The 21,902-nt window shown below is 44.1% G+C and overlaps 1 protein-coding gene across 1 annotated transcript in view; it reads left to right on the top strand.

The window, feature by feature from the left end:
* The window catches only part of IGSF11 (immunoglobulin superfamily member 11), a 174,231-nt gene extending 153,064 nt beyond the window's left edge, over positions 1 to 21,167 (top strand). The window contains exons 2-7 of the mRNA XM_028726536.2: positions 6,658 to 6,821; positions 10,022 to 10,229; positions 12,635 to 12,790; positions 15,080 to 15,202; positions 17,018 to 17,168; positions 18,298 to 21,167. Of these exons, the coding sequence (XP_028582369.2) occupies positions 6,658 to 6,821; positions 10,022 to 10,229; positions 12,635 to 12,790; positions 15,080 to 15,202; positions 17,018 to 17,168; positions 18,298 to 18,739 (1,244 nt within the window). The 3' untranslated portion in view covers positions 18,740 to 21,167. The remainder of the gene's footprint in view (positions 1 to 6,657; positions 6,822 to 10,021; positions 10,230 to 12,634; positions 12,791 to 15,079; positions 15,203 to 17,017; positions 17,169 to 18,297) is intronic.
* The last annotated feature ends 735 nt before the right edge of the window (positions 21,168 to 21,902 follow it).

Here is a 21,902-nt window from a genome sequence, read left to right on the forward strand (position 1 = left end):
TCTGGAGCTGAACTGATTGGAAGAGGTGAAATTGACAAGGTGCCCTGTTTAAAACTCCTTTCTGTTGAGCCTGATGGAAAATGACCATCTTTGGCCAGCTTCCACTTCCTTTCCCCCTTTGAGGGTTTGTGCACAGACTCTTTGGCTTGGATCCTGAAATAAGTTAACTTAAGAAAGTTTGTGGAAAGAAAGTTTGCAATCCTCTTCTTCCCCCTATGAGCACTCCCACAGTCTCTCTGGAGGGTCAGGGGGGCCTCCTAAACTTCATGGCATGTGCATTGTTGGGGGCTGCTGAGGGAAGGAAGTGATGGGAAACTTTCCTTTGAACTTTCTTAAGTTAACTTAGCTTACGACCCATTTGGGATGATCCCCTTTCCTTGCAGGCAATCCCTTCACCCCATCCCATATTGTTCCCTTGCACTCTGTTGTTCTAGAGGTCCTCCCTCCAGAAGGTTTTAGGGGACATGAAACTGTCATTCTATGAGCTTCCAGAAGTTAATGTACCTTAGGGCGCAAGCCATAGACCGACCCATAGGCACATAGGAAACTACCTTATATTGAGTTGGACCATTGTTCCATCCAGCTCATTATTGTCTACCCTGACTGGCAGTGGTTTTCCATGATTTTGGACAGGAGTCTTTTTCTCATCTGTTCTTGGAGATTAAACCAGGATCTGATGTATGCAAGGCAGAGGCTGCACAGCATCCCATTGAGCAACAGGGAGAAAGTACACATGAACTGGTGGTTGTATGCAAAGAACTAGTGTAACACAGTGATTAGAATTTTAGACTTTAACCATGGTTTAAAAATACTTGCTCTATGATCCTGAGCAAGTCACTGTCACCTTGCACTACCAAACTCCGTGGGGTTGATATGAGACAAAAAATATTTGCATGCCCTATCAACTGCACAGACAGTTGGGATCCAAATAAAATTAAATGAAGCAAAGCCACCAACTAAGGTCGGTGTGTGCCCTTGTTATTATTAGTGGTCTTAGCTGCCCAGGAAGTAAAAGTCAGACCCTGACCCGACAGTTCTTGAGAGGTTTGGGGTTTTTTTGTCACAGAAACTGCCTTATTTCATCCCAAAAATTATTTTGCCTTTCTCTGTACTTCATACCAATCAGCAGCACATGCTGCAGTGTATTGTTGCTCACTTTCCAGTCTTTCTTAACATTGTCTTCAAGGTCTGTACTGCTCATTAGCTGTCCTTTCTGTGTTAGAGAAAGCTTAACAGTTCAGGCTGGTGTTGCTAAGGTCTGGGAACTAAGTTTTGGAAACATTCATCAACAGGCATTCACGAGCAGATAAACCAAAAGCTTTTTTTCCTAGATGAATACTAATTTTAGACTCTGGCAAAAGTTCATTTTCCTATCCATCTGTCTTGAAATGTTTTCCATTAATTAATTATCACTTGCTGTGGTTTCCTCATGAGCTGTCTCACGGTGTGATGTCATCACCTGATCCAGTAGTGTTTGTGTTTATCCTGCTTGCCTTGCCAGATACTGTATCTCTCTCTCTCTCTCTCTCTCTCTCTCTCTCTCTCTCTCTCTCTCTATATATATATATATATATATATGGGGGAATCTTCCAGCATGAGGAAAAAATATCATGGCAGTGATCAACGTTGAATCAACAATAAAGCTACATTCATAAAGCAAGCACAGAATTCATTACAAATCGATAGATTAGCTTCATACATCAGCATAGATAGACCTACCTCAGAGAAAGCCTAGGTGAACAGATAGGTTTTAAATAGGGTGCCTAAATGCTAATACTCTCTGATGTTCATAGGGAACGCATTCCTTGGGAGTGTGCTTGTTAATGCCCTGTTGTTATTTACCAGTTGTAGGCCAGTGAAATGTCATGGCTAGATGCTGGTAGAAGAGGACTTCCCTTACCACTGCCACTTCCCTGTTCAGCATTCACACTCCGGAACTCTAATGTGATTTACATTTTTGTTCCTTGAGTTTAATTTATCCAACCTAAGACCTGGCTTCTTTCTCTCCCCAAGCTGGCCATCTGCACTCTGTCGAGACAAAACTTTAAACTGGCTAAATAAATAGATGATTAAGGAACCCTACAACTCTGGACTCAGCTACACTAGTCAAATACATCGTTATAACTGTGTTATAAACATGTGACACCAGATGGCCCTGTAGAGCAGTAATCAGTCGCCAGTGGGATTTTCAATAAAGAGCTCTTATAACCTTTCTTTCTGTAGCATTTCTTTTATCCAGCCTCTGTTGGTGAGAAGCACAACTACAAATTTCACTTCATAACAGAGGAACTCTGAATTGGATTTTGGTGTGTGTGTGTGTGTGTGTGTGTGTGTGTGTGTGTGTGCTTTAGATTTATCTGAACTTGACAGATATGATGCAGCTGCCCTGGACTTCTGCACTATCTAGTATTGTCCTGGTGGAGATCCCACTGAGCCCTGGCACCTTGGGATAGAAGATGGTACACGGATAGCAAATACAGTGATTCCTCTCCACCCAACCCAGGGAGCTGGTGCCTCAGCTTCAAAAACTCAAAGATAGTCATTGCCCTTTCTCTGGCCTTGGTGCTTTGTTCCTTGGTGCTTGGAAAGGGCCCCCTTTGCTCTTTCTGGAGCGGATGGCATCCTGGTAGCAGACTGACTCATTCATAGGCCAGAAGGGATTTGTGGCACAGACAACATCCTTCTTGTGCTTTGGCTGTCCTTTCTCTGTCAATGTCATTGATGCCTGGAACTGAATACCTTTGGTGGTGGACTCTTAAGACAGAGACTACACCCATGCAGTTGTGGCCATATTTCTTTGTTATTTTTATTAATCCTTTTTTTCTCCCCCCCCCCTTTTTTGGGGGGGCCTGAGCCTTTGGTGTAAGGATGAGACCTAAGTCCCAATAATTTTTGTGCCACTGTGCATCCTGGTCTGGTTGCCAAAACCATTTCGTGTAAAAGCAGGACATCTTTTTGGGGAGGAAAAAAACCCCTGAGAGGAGGACATTGAAGAATAGTTCACTTACCACATTGTATTCTTATGGGCTATGTGTGAGTGTGTTTGTCTTTAAAGAAGGCTCTGGGAATAGAAGGCTTCTGCTGGCTTTAAAAAATGTTTCCCAGCCAAAGCAATGATCTGCCAGACATTTCTCCTACACAAAGGAGAAACGGAATTGCAACATTTATTATTAACTTTGCTGCCTGATGCTTCAGGGCTGGAATGTAAAGCGTTGCAGAGAGCCTCAAAAAACAAAACAAACGAAAAAGGATTCCACTCTGGTCAGGCTGTTAGCAGCTTAGTCCCCTTACTCGTAGCAAGATTGCTCCCCTGGTGCTAATGTAAGTGAGTAGAGTTCTTCTGAGCGTGTATGCAGCATGCTGGTATGTTTCCAAGACTGAACTTTGGAAGTGGAGATGCACCGGCTAATTAAGCGATTTGGTTAGGAAGGTGGCTGCTGTATGTGGGCAGTTTCACTTACCAAGATACTGACTGCCGGGCACTTCTGCACAACCTCATTGCACTGAATGGGATCCTCATTCACTTCTGTGGGTCATAGTTATGCCAGAGATGTTTCCATGAGCTGTGGCCTAGTCTACTGCTTGTGTGGGTTAACTGGATGTTACAAATGCGTACATGTGTGTTCATGTATGCAGCCAGCATTCATGTATTTACATGTACGCACTGCTGAAAAGTTTAGGATCTTTTGCTGGAGTTACAACATGCGTTTGTTACATAAATACTGTACATGAGTTCTGGCTGCATACATGTGAGAGCAAGTATACACTTGTAACATGGATATTGCTGGCCCTTTAAGGACAACTTCACACCAATGTTGTGTGTGTATATGTATTTTTAGAGTTGATGTGTAAGTGTTGATAAGTATTTTAAAATGTTTTCATGTGGCACTGGCCTACTTGGTTCAGATAGGCATTTTATTGTTGCTTGCCCAAGGATCGATAAGATGAAAGGTTCATTTATAACTGTAAGTGAGGAAATAAATCAATAAGGTATAAACACACAGGATAAACTTGTGTGTCTATTTTGCCGTTTATACCCCCTTTTTTACACAGAAAAGAAAGCTGTGTAAGAAAACAATGAAGTATGAAGCTGCAGGCGGCAGTTTTTGGTATTTGGGGTCAAGGGTGGGATTGGCTTGTACTAGAATCTGCAGTTTGGCTGACCAGCTCTACAGTATCCCACAGTTCTTAGTAGCCTTGTAGGATGAACCACTGCAGAGGCCTCTGGGAATCAGAATTTAGAAGCTTTGGCAAAGGCTGTGGCCTATCCAGTGTAAATCTATCTGTCCCCAAAGCATGACCCACAGGGCCAACTGGGAGGGCCTGATCTATGTCAGTACTCACAGAGGACCTGAACACTCTTGAACATAAATGATTATTTTAGGATTACTTGGGGCCTGGCATGGAGAGTATGGTTCCAATAATTCTTCCAAACATGCACAGATGGATTAAGGGCTTTTGCAGAGTCTGAAGTCTGCACAGATTAAGTTGTATACATGTGTGAGGAAAGGCCGATCTACACTGTTCAGATGGCTGCCATTACAAAGCCTTCAAGGCACTGGAGTGTCCTGACAATGTTATTGGTATGCACTAATACTTAGGGCTGAGGAATATGTACAGTGGTACCTCGGGTTAAGAACTTAATTCGTTCTGGAGGTCCGTTCTTAACCTGAAACTGTTCTTAATCCGAAGCACCACTTTAGCTAATGGGGCCTCCCGCTGCCGCCGTGCTGCTGCTGCGCGATTTCTGTTCTCATCCTGAAGCAAAGTTCTTAACCCGAGGTACTATTTCTGGGTTAGCGGAATCTGTAACCTGAAGCGTTTGTAACCTGAAGCATCTGTAACCCGAGGTACCACTGTACCTATAAGTGCAAGGGGGTGGTTTTGACTATCTTAAACTATTCAGATTTCACCTAGAAGTCCAGATAAATAATCCAACGTGTCTCAACTTATTCTGAATGGGAAAGAAGTTTGCTCACTCCTAGTTTGCCATTTAATCACATTTATGCAAATAGCTGGTGATTACACCTTGGCTGGAGAATCAGTAGAGTTGAGGTCAAACTAGATGAGATGTTAATTACACAGTGAATTGTGTGGTTAGCTTTTGAATAAATTACAGGTGCAGGAACAGGAGCTAATCTGGATTGGGACCCTGGCAGGGGAGGGCAGGGGAGGTTTAACCCTTTGACACACACCCGTGCCACATTGTCCCATTATGGATGAGGCCATTCATGTCTTCAGTTTACTTTTAAAAAAGCTATTGCTAATTGCATGGTATTGATGTCTCATCTGGTTTGGGCCTCAGGTATTTAAGGTTCTTTTAGTGGGAATTCTGCTGTTAGGATTGAGAAGATACGAACATAGGAAGTTGATCATCTAGCTCAGCAATATTTACACTGACTGTCCGTGGCTGTTCAAGGCTTCAGACTGGATACATTATCCGTTCTACCTTGGGGGTGCCTGAGACTGAACCTGTGCAAAGCAGATGTTCTACCACTGAGCTAAGATGATGATGATGATGATGATGATGATGATGATGATAATAATAATAATAATAATAATAATACCCTGCCCATCTGACTGGGTTGCCCCAGCCACACTGACCGACTTCCAACATAATAAAAACACTTCCAGGGAAATACAATAAATGAACAGAAAGAGAATAAAAATCCCACATATATACCAAGTGTTACCACACCACACCAGCTTCTTCTTCCCCAATTTCATTCTATATACAACACTAACGACTCACTTCAGATGTAAAAAAAGATTCTACAACCTGAAATAAGATAAGGCATGTACTTTTGTAAATCAAAAGTTTAATAAAAATTGTTTGTTTGAAAAAAACAGCAAAACATCAAACATAAAAGACTTCCTGATACAAGACTGCCTTCAAAGGTCTTTGGAAAGTTGTGTAGTTGTTTATCTGTTTGACATCTGATGGGAAGGTGTTTCACAGGGCAGGTGTCACTACCAAAAAGGCCCTTCCCTAGGATAAATATATTTCTGAATGCAACTAGGTTGTGGGGTGTAAATAAATGTAGTGGATTGTAAGCCTGTGGGCAAGAACTGTTGTGAATTATTGTAAAGCTTGTAAAGTGCATAGCTAGAACAAGGAGCTTGTTGAGAGCAGTTCCTTTTTTCATTTTGCTTTTGCTTTGTACACTTCTATGGAGCAGCATTCATTTGTGCCTCAGAACCAGCCTGTCCCAACAAAAGCAGATGCAAACTCAGCATACGTTCCTCCTCCATACTCCCTTGCCACCTTTCCTACGTTTACCTGTCAGAAGCAGTTGTTGTGTGCGCCATCCCCATCTGTAGCCCTGCAGGTGCTATTTAGCTTAGCAATACGAATCTTTGTCTTCTATATGCCTCCTGCATCCTGTGCACCAAGAGCCAGAGAGGCGCCACAGATTGTCCTGGATTGCTCCAGACAGTGGAAAGTCTTGGAAAGTGGGCCAAAGCAGCGGCCTCGTTGTGGGGAGGGGAGGGAAAACAGGAGAGGAAGGGAGGATGTTCAGGGTCACAGCAGGGAAGATAGGAAGCTCACTCTCGCATTTGTGCACCTACTAAGTATGTATGTCATTGCAGGCTGAGGTTAAAAAATGGTCTCCTGGATAAATGCAGCATGTCACCTTGGTGCCTCTTTCTTTACAGGTCTAGTGAGTCCCCTGGAAGTGTTCATGAACACAAGGAGTGTTGAAGTTGCTCGGGGCCAGACGGCGGTCCTGCCCTGTACTTTTACCACCAGTGCTGCGCTTAATAACCTTAACGTCATTTGGATGGTCACGCCACTCTCCAATGCCAACCAACCTGAACAGGTACCAAACTCTTGGTGGAAACACAGAACTAGCTGGCCAAAAAACCCCCCCAACAATAGGCTCATAGGATGGCTTATAAATCAATGCAAATAACAGAAGACTTGCCCTTCGGTTTACAATCTAGGGCTGCGTCGGTTGTGCTGGTTTCCCCCAATTACGTTCTGAAAATGTGGGAAGCATCCAGACTATAGCCGTGAATGACCTTTTTTGGCTGTGATGTGTGAATGGACAGGCATGAATCTTACAAGTGTGTCTGATGAAGCTCTGGGGAGTTTCTGTAGCATATGTTTCTGAGACCCACACATTGACTGTTGGTGTTTCGGATATCTTCTCTGTGTTCAGCCACATCCAGCAAGGCCAATGATCAGAGGTAATGGGAGTTGGAGTCCAGGAAATTCTGGAGACTACAGCATTGGCTACCCATACCCTAGGGTGTAGGAGTGCAGCAGACAGAGGAACTTCCGTATGAGGAACTTCTGATTTGAGCCTTGTGGTGCCAAACAGGCCACTGGGTGTTGCTAAGAAGTAAGAGCATGAGCAGTGACTTATAACTCACTTGATGTAGCATTCAGATAATCAGATATAGTACAGGAATGATTGGTGAAAGGGCGTAAATCTGGAGAAAGGCATGCAGAGGGTTGGTGGTGGAATAATGTAGTTACTGCATTCTTTGTTGTTTAATTATGCATTTATTTGCTTTTCATTCTATTTCATGACTGATTTGAAACTTGTTTATTCATTTTCCTTATTCCTATTTGCTTTTTATGGGAAAATTAGCCCAGCTAATTTTTTACTTCCTTTAACTTTGATACTTTCCAATAACAGCCTACAGTCTACTGGTAGGAAATAAAATGAAATTCAAATGAAAATCTAGTTTTTTCTCATTTCTTTACATTGATTTTTGCTGGAACAGCCTATACAGGTCATAGAAAGGTTTCTGGGGGAGGGGGAGGAGCGAGGGAACAGTTAGGCTATGCCTTTGCATCTTTTTTTATTACATCAGACTTGTCAGATTTCAGATAGGTGGGACAAAGGGTCCCTATTTTATAGACAATTTGTTTCATTTTGATTCATTTTTTTAAATGAATGCAAACTCAGGCTTATGCTTCTTATTGGAATGCATTGTCATAATGAATTGTTGTTGTTGTTGTTGTTGTTGTTGTTGTTGTATTTATATACCGTCCTATACCCAGAGGTCTCAGGATGCTTCACAGAATAAAATCAAAATATAAAACTACAAAATACATAATCAAAATAGCAACTACAACAAAATAACCCCCCCCGACCCCCACATTTTAAAAATGTATAGGATGTCAATCAAATCAACCAAAGACCCAGTTAAAAAGGAACGTTTTTGCTTGGTGCCTAAAGTGTATAATGAAGGCGCCAGCCAAACTTCCCTTGGGAGAGCATTCCGCAGAGAGAGAGCCACTGCAGTGAAGACCCGTTCTCATGTTGCCACCCACCGGACCTCTCGAGGAGGAGGAGGCACATGAAGAAGGCGCTCAGAAGATGATCTCAAGGTCCGGGTAGATTCATATAGAAAGAGGCAGTCCTTGAAGTATTGTGGCCCTGAGCTGTTTAAGGATTTATAGGTCAAAACCAGCACTTTGATTTGGGCCCGGAACCTAATTGGTAGCCAGTGCAGTCGGACCAGGATCAGTGTAATATACTCAAACCGTCTTGCTCATGTGAGCAACGTGGCTGCTGAATTCTGCACTAGCTGAGGTTTCTGAACTGTCTTCAGAGGCAGCCCTATGCATAATGCATTGCAGTAATCTAGCCTTGAGGTTACCAGAGTATAGACAACAGTAGTTAGGCTATCCCTGTCCAGATAGGGACGTAGCTGGGCCACCAGCCAAAGCTGGTGGAAGGCTCTCCGGGCCACTGAGGCCACCTGAGCCTCAAGTATCCTGGAGTGCCCCCAAGCTACAAATCTGCTTCTTCAGAGGAAGTGTAACCCCATTAAGAGCAGGCGTTCTCCCACCCACTAGCAGTGCCTCAGTCTTACCTGGATTGAGTTTCAGTTTGTTGGCTCTCATCCAGTCCATTACTGAGGCAAGATGCTGGTCCAGCACTTCCACTGCCTCAGCTGCAGATGTAAAGGAGAAATAGAGCTGAGTGTCATCAGCATACTGCTGACAACGTACTCCAAACCCCCAGATAACCCCACCCAGCGGTTTCCTGTAGATGTTGAACAACGTGGGGGATAGGATTGAGCCCTGAGGAACCCCACATTGAAGGTTCCACAGCCTGAAAAGCACTCCCCAAGCAACACCCTCAAGGAATGACCATCCAAGTAGAACTGGAACCACCCCAAAGCGGTGCCACCCACCCCTAGTTCGGCAGTTGCTTCAGAAGGATACAATGGTTGATGATATCAAAAGCTGCTGAGAGGTCAAGAAGAATTAACAGGGAGACATTTCCCTTGTCTCTCTTTCAACAGAGGTCATCATACAGGGCGACCAAAGCAATCAATACGTATACATTTGAATTGAAATACACACACACACACACACACACACACACACACACACACACACGTTGGTAAATACTGCTGCTTTTTCTTGTGCTGATTTACCAAAACGTAAAATAACACATGCAAAACAGTAAAACAGCACACAAAAATGAATCTTGATGCAAATCCATAAAAGCCGCTTTATTTTCCCCTAATGCATTCTGCACATCGTTTTTATGTGTGGGTGGGTGAATGTGAAAGAACAGACCATGTTCAATACTCAGTGCAAAATTTGCAAATATAAAATAGTAACAGAGAAGGGTTCCTAATGCATCAGTTCCACTTTGGAAATGAGACCATGTATTCCAGAACTCCAAAATGCAGAGGAGGGAGAAATGCAAACTCCCTCCCTGCTTATAAGCCTTTTTGTGTCCTCCTTCTAAATAGAAAGACATATAAAATTGACTAGGCTTGACTCTTCCCTTTAGGGGAACATTTCATTGTAGTTTCCCTTATATCTTTTAAATCTATTGTGCAAATACTTCTCCATGGTAGCAAAAGTAGAAGCAGTGCGTAGTAAGTACCCAGGAGCTCCATATGGCTTATCTTACCCTCAGAACACAATTGTTGTATTTTAATTGCACTAAAACCACAGGACACTGAAGCCTCTGTATAATGAGTGAACAAGTCCTCTTTTAACCATTGCTTTGTTAAGGAGAAGTGTCATATCTTTGTTTTTCAGGTTATTATTTACCAGGGGGGTCAGATTTTTGATGGTGCACCCCAGTTTTATGGGCGAGTGGGGTTTGCAATGACGATGCCAACCACCAGTGCCTCCATCTTCATCAACAACACCCAGCTGTCAGACACTGGGACTTACCAGTGTTTGGTCAACAATCTACCAGACCGAGGTGGCCGGAATATTGGAGTCATTGGGCTCAACGTCTTGGGTATGTGCTTTGCTCTAGTCCAGACCACTGATAACCATGAAAAGCCTGAAACAGGAGGCTGGTTTTCCTCGAAATTTGAAATAGCTAGTCTGCCACATAATGGCACAGGTGGGACAAAATGTTGGGCTCTGTGAGTTCAAAACTACTTTCAGGTGGTGGAATATTAGACCTTCAGGGGTGTAAGCCTAAAAATGAAACAAGGGAGCTTCCCCTCTCCTTCACATACTGTAACAAGTATCAGAAAGCACTGGGTGTATTCTTGCAGAGGAGAATTTCCCCTCAAGTGGCTTTTCCCATTGTAGTACATGGTGACAGGAGAAGGTGCACTGGGCATACGTTTCTATTTTGTGTCTTTGTGACCTTTAGGGAAAGAAGCCTAATTAGCATGGGGACAAAGCAAACCTTGGCTCTCTAGATCTAAGCTTCTGCTCCTGACATCACTTAACAGGGGTCTGCTGTGAGTGACGTGCGCAAAGATCCAAACCAGAGGGTGGAGGCAGGAGCACTGTCCAAAACAAGTGAGGTTGAATTCCAGGGAAGGCAGATCAGGGTCTGTGGAGTTAAGAGGCAGGCCAAAAATAAAGTTAGACAGGGGCCGTGGTTCAAGACAGCAATGAGGAGAAAGAGGAGAAGGAGTTGGTCAGAGACCTCACATTTCAGACAAGTAGCACAGACTGAGAACTGGGCTCTGAGCCTCAGATTTTAAAGGGTCTGGTGTGCTCAGATGGGTCCTTGGGTCTGCTGACTGGTGATTCATCCTACATGGGACTCTTGGAGGCCAATTTACCAGGCTGTAAACCCAATGAAGTAGAGTAGGGCCTTTCAGTCCATGGGCTGGATTGATCCCTGGCCAACCAAGAAGAGTCAAGTGAGTGGGGCTAAAATGTTCCTGGGGCCTTAGGGATTTTTATTTTATTTATTGTTTTGCCTCAGTCAACTTTTACTTTCCTCACATAAACAGACAATTTATTAGGGTGGGGTACTCTCGTTGTTAAACCTTTGTTTCCATTTAAAGGGGGAATTCATTGCCACTGATAGAGGAGAAAGAAAGTAATTTGACTTATGGTGTATACTTCATAAATGTAAAATAATATGAGGTGGTAGATTTTATCTGTCTTTCATATTATTATTATTTTACAAAGCTTCCTTAAAGGTAAGCTAGTAGCCCTCAGACCACTACCTTGTATTACTGTATTACCCTAGGCCCCAACCTACAGAAAGGATTTCTCTTCTAAATCCTTTCAAAAACAGCATCCTGGAATCCACCAAACATTCAGACCAGTTCTACTATTTATCAACTTTCTCCCCAATATTTTGAAGTGTTTATGATATTATTGTTGTTGTTGTTGTTGTTGTTGTTGTTGTTGTTACTACTACTACTACTACTTGACATCACAGGAGGGGAGGCTCACTGACCATTTCCACAAAATTCCTTAGTGTATGCAGTTGAGCAAAAGATGCTCATTCCAGTTTAAGTACTGACAGCAGTTGTAGTATTTGCTGTGTTAAATACAAGTGGGAGAAATGAGGGAATGCATGTTTCTGGTTCACTTTTATCATGTCCTTAATATTTAATTGAAAAAATTACTTGATGTTTCCAAAGTTATCGTATCTTATTTTTCCCAACAGTTGTGTTATCTTTTTGCAAAAGGAATAACATGAAACCTCCCATCTTCATTCTGCTACCAGAATTGGCTTAAAGCAAAAAGTTTTAATGATATCTTTATTGTATAAGCTGGTGGGGAGCTGCAGATGTTTTTCTTCCCCGTAGAGGACACTAATCGAAAATGGCCACAATTAAGTCAGCAGTTATGACTGAGCTGGCTCACTAGCTACAAAAGCCTTAGCAGGTGACCTCGCCTGTTGCTTCCCCTATTAGTCTTAAGCCGTCTGTATCTTTTGTCTTCTCAGCCTGTCTTTTTGTTCTCTCTCTTTTTTAAAAAAAATCAAATCAAATCTACCCATACTCCATTATTCCAATCCTTAAGTTCATTTCTCCACATTTCTCTAACAGTTTGAACTTCCCCCCAAATAAAGTCCCCATGAAAATTAACAGTTGTGTCCAAATTCATCCTACCATAAACATTTTTATGTACTTTTGTATAATATACACATTTCTGCAATCTCCCCTAATACAATGGATTAAATATGCATGTATATGCACTCTTTATTTTTGTACTCATTACTTGGCTGGGGAACCTCATTACAAAATTCATACAGTTGCAAATTTTGAAGGACTTTTTTTTTGGAAAATGCGAAATCTGTAAGTTCACCTTCAGTTGTGAACTGAATTGAATTTCTCTCCCACCCTCCTCCTCCCGGGCCTAGAGTCCTTACTGGTCACACTTTTCTGTTGAACGCAGCTCCTGACCTAACTGTTGCTCTGCCATCTTTTCTCCCTGCAGTTCCTCCATCTGCCCCAGTCTGCAGAATTCAGGGATCTTTGAACATTGGCAGTGACATCACGCTGACGTGCAGTTCAGAAGAAGGCATCCCTCGGCCAACCTATTACTGGGAAAGACTGGACAGTGCCCCCAAGCTGCCCCCGACAGCCACACAAGGTGAGCATTGCACCCCCCTGCCCTACAACTGCATTTTCCAAGAGAGTTGGTCTAATTTTCCCTTCGCTTGTTCTGCTGGCAGTAAGGTCACAACTTTATGTGGTCTATCCCAAACTGCTGACGGACTACCTGGGTTTCAGGGCAGGAAACACCAGATCCAAGAAGGTCACAGAGGGGAGGGGCGTGATAATGTTGCTGTGATAAGTGCAGAAACTCACTAAAAATAAGGAATAGGGAGAAAATACTCTGTCCAAAATAACGAAAGCTACTGAGCCTTTAGAGTACTGGGTGCCCTCTAGTGGAAATTCTAATCATAGTACTAAAAAAGAACACATACCTTAGAGCAGGGGTGATCAACCTTTCTGCCCAACGTGCCATAAATCCACTCCAGAGCATGAGGCAGTGCCACTGTCTGCACAACTCCCATTATTGTTGTGCAGTCTTGTCTCTAGCCTGTTGAGCCTGGGAGTGCAGTGCAGAAGAGGCAGGCCTGAGTGCAGGTCTGATGCTGTGCCATAATAGTTGGCTTGCAGAACTGTGCTGCAGCTCAACCACTCTTACTTTAGAGATGCATGCTTCATGTCTATTAGGGATTTGCATTAATGAGCCAGCCCAATATTCACCTCTTGCATTCCTGCTGATGGTTCCACTCCAGTCTATGAGTGAAGGCTAGTTCACAGATGCTAAAAAAAAAGTGGTTTGCAAAGTGTGTGGAATGAATATGAGCATGTGGGTGAAGCAGCCATGAGATGATGCACAAACAACCATGTATTGATTGTGCACTTTGGTGGTGTGCTGAAATATTATCTTATATTGAAAAAATCATATAGTAAAACAGTCATTTAATTGGTATATTGTGTTGTCCCAATGCCACCTGCATTACTGTTTGCGAACTCATTATATCCTAGGGTTATATCCTAGGGCTGTGCTGAATGCTCACAGGTAAATACTTTCGTTGCAAAAGGGGAGCATTCATGAGCCTCCAGATATATTTCCTCAAATATTTAGCTGTGCTCATGCCTATTTTCTGCTGTTCACTGTCTGTGTCAATAGGTCCTGGTGTAGATTTTATTTATTTCTGGGAATAGTTATCCCAGACGATCAGGCTTCATGTAGCTATGGTGATAATATCAGAAGAACATGGGGTCACAAGATGTTATCACAAAGCCAATTCAAAGTGAGGGCAGTGTGTTTCCTTCCATCACTCAGAGTGAGTAAAAACTTCCATCCTTTTTGTGCAAACACACCCTGAAAAAATGTCAAAAGGAGTGATGGGGGGGGGGGTAAAAGTGGCCACAATCACACATACACAGCTCCTTTTAGCCGATATGTTTCATATTATTTTGTTACATTACTTTCATGTTTTTAATTGATTTATGTAATGTTTCACTGGTACAGCTCACACATAACACTAAAGTACTAAGGCATGGTATAATGTTTTAAGGATGAGTCACAGTGAGCCTCAGGATTCCACACAACCCTCACCTCTTCTCTTCTAGTATGGTCATAAACTTCCACTTACATTTCAGATTAGCCACAGCTCAGTTGTTTCATCAGAACCCTGAACTGCAGTTAATTTTAAGTATGGTTTGCAGAAACAAGCCAACTTCTTAAATTATGATTTGAAGCTGGTTTGTTTCTAGAAACCATATTTAAAATTAACCACTGTTTGTTTGTTTGTTTGTTTCATTTAGATAAAATGGCAAGCTGTAGCTAATCTACAGGAGAAGCAAAAGTTTTTGAACTCCTTGTGGTCACATCAAAAGGAAGGGCTGAGTGTCAAGCCTGAGACTCACCCAGGATCATTGTACTAAACTATGCTCTAGCACTACACCCAAATCAGCCCACTGTTTTAACACTTTGTTTGGACCTCAAAATCAGATATGGCTCTTGATTAAGGATCTGAAAATGTTTTTTTCATTCTGGAATGATAAAAAGCTGAGTAGTTGACAACTGCATTTGAGTTCCTTGTAAGAACAAGTGTTAGCTTGTTGATGGCCCTTGCTAGTTATCTTGCCTTATTCTCTTATCCTCAGCTTTCACATACATAAAAAAATAATCTTTAAGAAGAAAATGTCCACTGTAAGCTCCTTAAACCCTAATCTTGTCTGTTTCTGATGCTTTCATCTAAAGGTTATTTTCTAATTTATCTCTTAAGAGTCTTGCATAGAATTTACGATTTACTGGATTTGCCTTTTCAAGGCTGCATTGAAATGGCTGTCTTTCTCTCCACCCCCCACATACCACATCTCTAATTTAATTTATGTTTTTTCCTTCCTTCCCATCTAGACCAAGTTCAGGGTACAGTCATTCTGCGCAATATTAGCACTGTGTCATCAGGACGTTACCAGTGTGTGGCTTCTAATGTCATCGGAAGCAGCACTTGTTCTCTTGAGGTTCAAGTGATTACACGTAAGTCAGTTTTAATGAGGGACTTGTCTTGCACAAGTCAGCCTCATGTCTCATTGCCTGTCAGAGGTTAAGTCACATGTTGGATGCAAGCAGGGTGTTCTTCTTACAGGACCAGTATGTTGCCCCTCCCCACTTCCTCCCCATGCATTACACAGACATGGAGAAAGCAAAAGAATGAGTGTCTTCCTTCTGTTTTCCCAGTCTCTGTGGTAATGTGAGAAATGAGCAGTCCTCAGTCTTGTTTGTAGTAAGATTTGGAAGCCTCTCCCCAGGCTCACTTGTCCCATCATGAATGAGATCCTTGAACCCCATTTTTTATGTTGTTAGAGCAGGTAGCGGGAAAGCAGAAGCACATCTTCTAGTAATGCATGAAACTTCGCTGCATGTGTGGAAATTTGTAGTCCGGAATAAGAGATGCTAATCCTGTAAATACTTCATTTTTATTTATTTAACAGATTTATGCACCACTTCATAGCATTAAGCCATCAAAGTTTTGTACAGGATAAAAACAGGATAAAACATAGTAACATTATTTCAGCAAACTCTAAAAACAATAAAACCATCTTTACAAATTCCAAAAACAACAAAATGACTTCTACAGATATAAAAATGTTCTATAAGTGACTGGGTAACTTATATTAAGAAAGCCTTCTTAAATATAGATGTCTTCAGTAACACCTAAATCTTATGACAAAACTAAAGTGCTTGAGATGCAAATAGTGGAAAAGGAAATTTGCTCAGGGCAAAAGAAAATGGGTTGATCCTGCTGCTTGCTTCTTCTTTTTAAAGAGCATGTTTGGGAATGAAACCTGCTGCTTTGCACCAGGTATTTGGACCCATTCTAAAAATAACCAGAGGCCCCACCACCACCACTCACTGTATTGAAAGTGCAGTGTTTTTTCACACTGCACTGGAAGCTCAGAGCCCATCTATCACTGGATATACTTTTCTTCACTTACGAGGGTGACTGCTGATAATTAGCCATGTAGAAGATACCCTGCAGATGCCCACTGCACCTTTACATGATGCCTTTCACAACTAATGGCAACTCCAGGTGGGTGTGGGTGCGCATTGGATGGGGCTGCAGCACAATGGGTAGACTCCCTCCCCTACACAATGGCCCCAGCCCAAATGGATGGGAAAGCCCCACAGCTGCCTTCAGCAAAAGAAAACTCAATCCAATCACAGCTCTCCTTTGTAAGAGCTAGTTTGGTTCTCAGAGCTGTGGCCTCTGATATGCCTAAGGGCTCGTTCATTTTTTTTTTAACCATCACCCTATCACTGACCTTCAGGTATGTGAAAAGTGCCCCGGCATGCTAGGCTTTCTTGGTTGTGTTTGTGAGCGAACAGAGCCATTTCATGCCACCAAAACTAGAGCAGGAGGCACTCGGGAAGGTACATGCCCAGAGGCATCCAGTGGAGCAAGAATTTGGGACAATATCTGCCCACTACCACCACCAACAAATATTTGAGGAGCGCATGAGACAGCATCTGAAGATGTCTCTGAGCTGCACTTAGTTGCCACATTTCTGTGCTGTGAAACTCCAAAGTTCCGGGGAAACGTTAACCCCTTGCTGCAGCAGAGCTCTTGTTTGAATGGGCTGCAGTGGGCTCCATCCTGAGAGTGCTTCTGCCCCACTCGTCTCTTGGGGTCCCACACTGGACAATAGCTTGTGATGGAGTGATAATTTTATAGGTGATACAAGAGATATCAAGCCAGGCTGTCCTGATGCTGAAAACCTGCTGAGGCTTGGTTGAACTCGCTCCATACCTTTTCCCTACTCCGACTTCTCATGTATTCCATGTCCCACACAGCTCACCCCCGGAGCTTTGGCCTGATTGCTGGAGCTGCAGCTGCAGGGGTCTTGGTGCTCATCATCTGCATCACCGTGGTGGCTGTGACACTCTTTTACTGGAAGAACAAACACAAGGAGGAAGAGGAGGAGGAAATTCCTAATGAGATAAGGTTTGGCCTTTGACAAGATATTGCTCTGTCCCTTCCTTTCCCCCTGTCATCTTCTTCATTTATTACAAAAAATCAAATACCACTCATGTAAAAAAAAAAAAAAGCGTAATGGTTTACAAAAAATTGTACATATAGCTACACAATAAAAAACCATACAAAAAGAGTTAAAATCAGAAATCAGCTAACTATTATGGAAATATATATTTTGAATTGCCTGCATAAGACTGATGGAATGGAAAAGTTTTTAGCAGGCATTTAAAAGTTGGCACATAAGGTGCCTGCAGAATCTCTGTTGGCAGAGATTTCCACAACACTGGGCTGATGACACAAAAGGCTCAGTTTCCTGTTGTCAAATGAGCTTGCCAACTCAGGGAATGACCAATGGCGCTCCAGCAGATGGTTTCAGTGGTCAAGCTGGGATATAAGGGTTGAGGTGCCTGAGGTACCCTGGACCTAAGTTGTTGAGGGCTTTGTAAATGAATAGGGATCAAAGCAGTAATACCAGAGTTTTTGCCATAGTTTCTTTCCAGCTGAGCTGCAAGGAAGGTTCCTCCTACCTCTGTCAGAATAATATTTTAGTGTACACTAATTTCTTTCATGATTTTCTCATTACTAGTAGTGGCTTGACCACCCAGAGTCTTGGTACAGGCATAAAAGCCAGCTCCACCCATAATTTCTTCCTTAGGTGTTGCCAAGTGTTGACATGTGAACAAATACACCATTCCTGGTAATATAATAATTGATCAGTAGTGGGAGTCGAAGGCAAGTGCTTATGGGGTTCCCCACTTACGCCCCATTGATAAGGGGAAATGAAACCAAAAAGACTCCCAGAAGTGCGTGACCAGCATTGCTCAATTCTATTGTCGCTTGTCATTCGTTGTTGTACTCTGTTAGACCTCAAGCCCAACAGCCTGATGCTGAGATAGAGGCACAGAAAATTGGATTGTAAGACTTAAGGTGGAGATGTCAAAGTTGGGCACATCATTGCGCCAACATGGCATCATGGTGTGGATTATTTGCTTTTCTCCTTGTGCTGCGCCAGTGCAAGGTGTTTTTGTTCCTGCCAGGGATGGGGGTGTTTAGAACGGAGGACAACTACATTGCTAACAGTGGTCTCTTGTTTTCCTAGGGAGGATGATCTGCCACCCAAATGCTCTTCATCCACAAAAGCATTCCATGGCGATGCTTCATCCTCGGAGAACGACACTCTCACATCATCCAACACCTACAACAGCCGGTACTGGAACGACCCCAAAGCAAACCATACCACAGACTCCTTTGCTCGCCTCAACAACGATGCGCGCCAGCCCTTCACCCGCTCTGGAAGCACCAGCGCCCGCCCTGTCTATGCCAATGGAGGCCACCCAGCCCCCCCTCCACCCAAGACATTGGTGGTGACAACCAATACAGCCCCCTCCCCACAGGAGATGGCCAGAAGCAATGGCTCAGTGAGCCGCAAGCCAAGACCGCAGCACACACGCTCCTACGCCGTGAGTCAGGCAACGCTGGAAAGGATAGGTGCAGTGCCGGTCATGGTGCCGGCGCAGAGCCGAGCCGGCTCTTTGGTGTAGGAAGTGGGCATGGTTCTGAGGAAAACAAGAACCTGTTGCACCGAGTGGGGGTGAAGACCTGGCCAAAACAAGAGACCCTCCTCTTCCTCCCTGAAATGCGTTGAAGGGGAACATCAAGCCTCTCCTCTGTGTCTTTCCCCCACCCCAGTCACTCCCACTGGTGTGTGATGGTCCCCTCCCCTTGCTTCCCACAACCCTTTTTATGATCTCAGGGGTCTCCTCAGCTGTGGCTGGATGTGCCAAGGCCAAAGGGAGGGGCACACAAGGCGTCACAGGGGGACGATGCCACACTTGGTTTACTAAGATCTACCTAATGAGGCCCCCTCAAGGATGGCGAGTGAGGTGGGGTTCAGAAGGCCCCATAGTCAGCAGATGGGCCATTAGCAGGGAGGACTACTCAACAGCCTTATGGATGGCACATTGGCTGCTTGGCTCAAAACAGACGATGAAGCTGGGAGGGGGGGGGGGAGTGGAAAGATGCTGGTCAAGCCAAGCTGGTCTCAGAGGGACAGAGAGAGAGAGAATTACGAGACAAGGGAGGAGGGGCAGATTGGGAATTGGTTTGAGGGTTATATTTTATTCTTTAGTTTGTTCTTGCCACCCCCTCCTGCTTTCTCCTTTCCCCAGACTGGATGTTCTCTTCCCCATCCACCCGGCCCCAACCTTGCACTAGTTTTTTGGATGCTTCCAGCAACCCCTTGTCACCTCCATGGAAACTGTTGTGAGTCAGTCCGGCATTGTTCCCCAACGAGCTTCTTGGCGCCAGAATGTGCTGCTGCTGCTGCTGTTTCGCTGTTGTTGAGAGGAGGGATTCATGGGGGGGGGGGAGAGGCAGTAACGGTGCTGGTTGGAATGCTGAAGCCTCCGTTGCTTATCGAGGGCTGTGCTGTGTTTTCCGGGCGTGTGGCTGGCATTTTGCAAAGAGCTGGGCTTCAGCGCCTTTGGCGTTTGCATGGCAGGGTCCGTCTCCTCCCCACCCACCCCATAAGGGCTGTTTGGGTCTGGCTTGCATGGCCAGTTGAACATTCACACATTTGAGGCTTCACATTTAACCTTCCTTTTCTTGGATCTTTGGGGCTTATTATAGTAAAGGGAGCAGGGAAAAAGAGAGAGACAGACAGACAGACAGATAGAGTGTGGGAAAGCAGGGAGCAGCAGAAAGGAAGGCTCGTGGCAGTGCTGCCCCCCCTTTCCCTCCTTGTGGCATGACTGACTCTTACGTGGCACCTCACCGTGGCAGGTTGGCATAGGGCCCTGTTGCTTCCTTGCCCCTGCCTGTCCGCCCAACTTGACAGGTTTCACTCTTGCAATTCTCAGTAGCCTTAATTCAAACTGAGGATTTAGAAAAGAAAAAATAATAATAAGCAAACAAGGGTCTTTTCATGCCGTGGAGGAGACTTAGAGCTGGGGGGCCATTTCCTAATACCTCGAGGAGGCAGAGCCAAGGGACATGTCACTTGAGTCCCACTGTCCACACCTGCCTCATTTGTATTGCTGGCACGCTGATCTCCTTAACGGGAAAATGCTCCCCTTGGAAGCTCTTCTTACCAGGCTTTCCTTCTCTGCACTGACAAACGAGAGAGAGAAGGAGAGAGAGACATCTTTCTGATCTCACCCCAGCACTATGAAAGGGGGTGGCTTGTTTCACAGCCTCCCTCCCACCTTCCAACATGCACTGGAAATGGGGTTTGCTAGAGGTCGGTCTCTTGCTACTCTTCTGCTTCCACTCGGCTCACCCAGACTTCATACTTTCCTTCCAAATGGGCACAGAGGCATCCTCTAGGAGAGCTCCCTGCCCAGGCCATATTTCCTTCTCTACCCACACACTATCCTTGCAGAGAGAGTCCTTCAGGTTGCACTGGGTTTGAAGCTTAGCTGAGATTCTGTGCCTTCTTTGCTTTAAAAAAGAAAAAAAACAAACAAACCATGCTCTCCTCCTCCTTCTCCTCCTCCTCTCCTCTAAGCCCCTCTCCCCCATAACACATACGCAACTTGCTTCATTGACTTCCGAGCACACCAGGCAGACAGATGGGCTGCTGAATTTATACACATTTCCCAGGGAGCAGTCTCTCTTCTCATGTGCTCACTGCCGGTTTCTCCTTTCCAGACTTGGAGGTTGGGGGTGGGGGTTTTGGGGGGAGGGGAGGGGTGGAAGAGTGGCTTTAAAACAAAACAAAACAGCAATGCAAAAATAGAGGGCGGGGGTAAAATAATGCAGAGACACACATTCTCTCTGTTTTTATAACAACGAAAAATGTAGGACATTTTCAAGGAATGCTGCCCACGGCAGCTCACACTCCAGTGCTCGGAAAGCCCTTCCCGGTTCTACCTTTCATGAGACTGTTCGCTCTCCTCTTTCTTTGTTCTTTCTAATTGTCTAAAAAAGGGGGGGAAATCAATAAAACTTTTATTCGTATAAAAGGGGAAACGGTTGTCTGTGCATTTTGTTATTATTTCCTATGCTTCAGCACTAGGGATGGAAGATAATTTTGTTGTGTCTAGGCTAATATACAGATTGGAAATGTGGTCAACTTTTGGGTTTTGCACTTTTCCCAAATTTTGCAATGCAGTCCTCAGTTCCCAGAACATACCAAACTGCATTTTAAAAATGTGAATTCTGGGATGAAGTTTCTTCAGAAAGGCATCCATTGAGATCAGGGCTTTGCTGTTGCCAGCAGCAAAGGTTGACTCCATGGAGTTGCTTCTTGTGTTCCTATTCTTCAAATGAGAGCCTTCTGGAGGAATCTCAATGTACCATCAGGGTCAGCCTTGGAGAGCCAGGCATCCATTGCCCATCATCATTCTCACATTGGGCAGAGCACCCAAGTTGGTCGAGGGCAGCACGAAAGAATCCCAGGGTTGTACACCTGGCCCCATCCAAGTTAAGAGAGTCTGCTAAGGGTGCTTTGACCAGGAGCTGGTAAACATCCTCAGGATTGTTTAGGATCAGGCTGGTCCTCTGTACTTCAACTGTTTTCTTTATTTACATACTTCAAAGATGTATAAGAACAAGAATAGCCCTGCTGGACCAGGCCGTGGCCCATCTACTCCAGCATCCTGTTATCACAGTGGCCAACCAGCTGCCTGTGGGAAGCCTGCAAGCGACACCTGACCACAAGAGCACTCCCCTCCTGTAGTTGCCAGCAACACATACTGTATATCT

Source organism: Podarcis muralis, chromosome 4, assembly GCF_964188315.1.
Source record: "Podarcis muralis chromosome 4, rPodMur119.hap1.1, whole genome shotgun sequence".
Lineage (NCBI taxonomy): Eukaryota > Metazoa > Chordata > Lepidosauria > Squamata > Lacertidae > Podarcis > Podarcis muralis.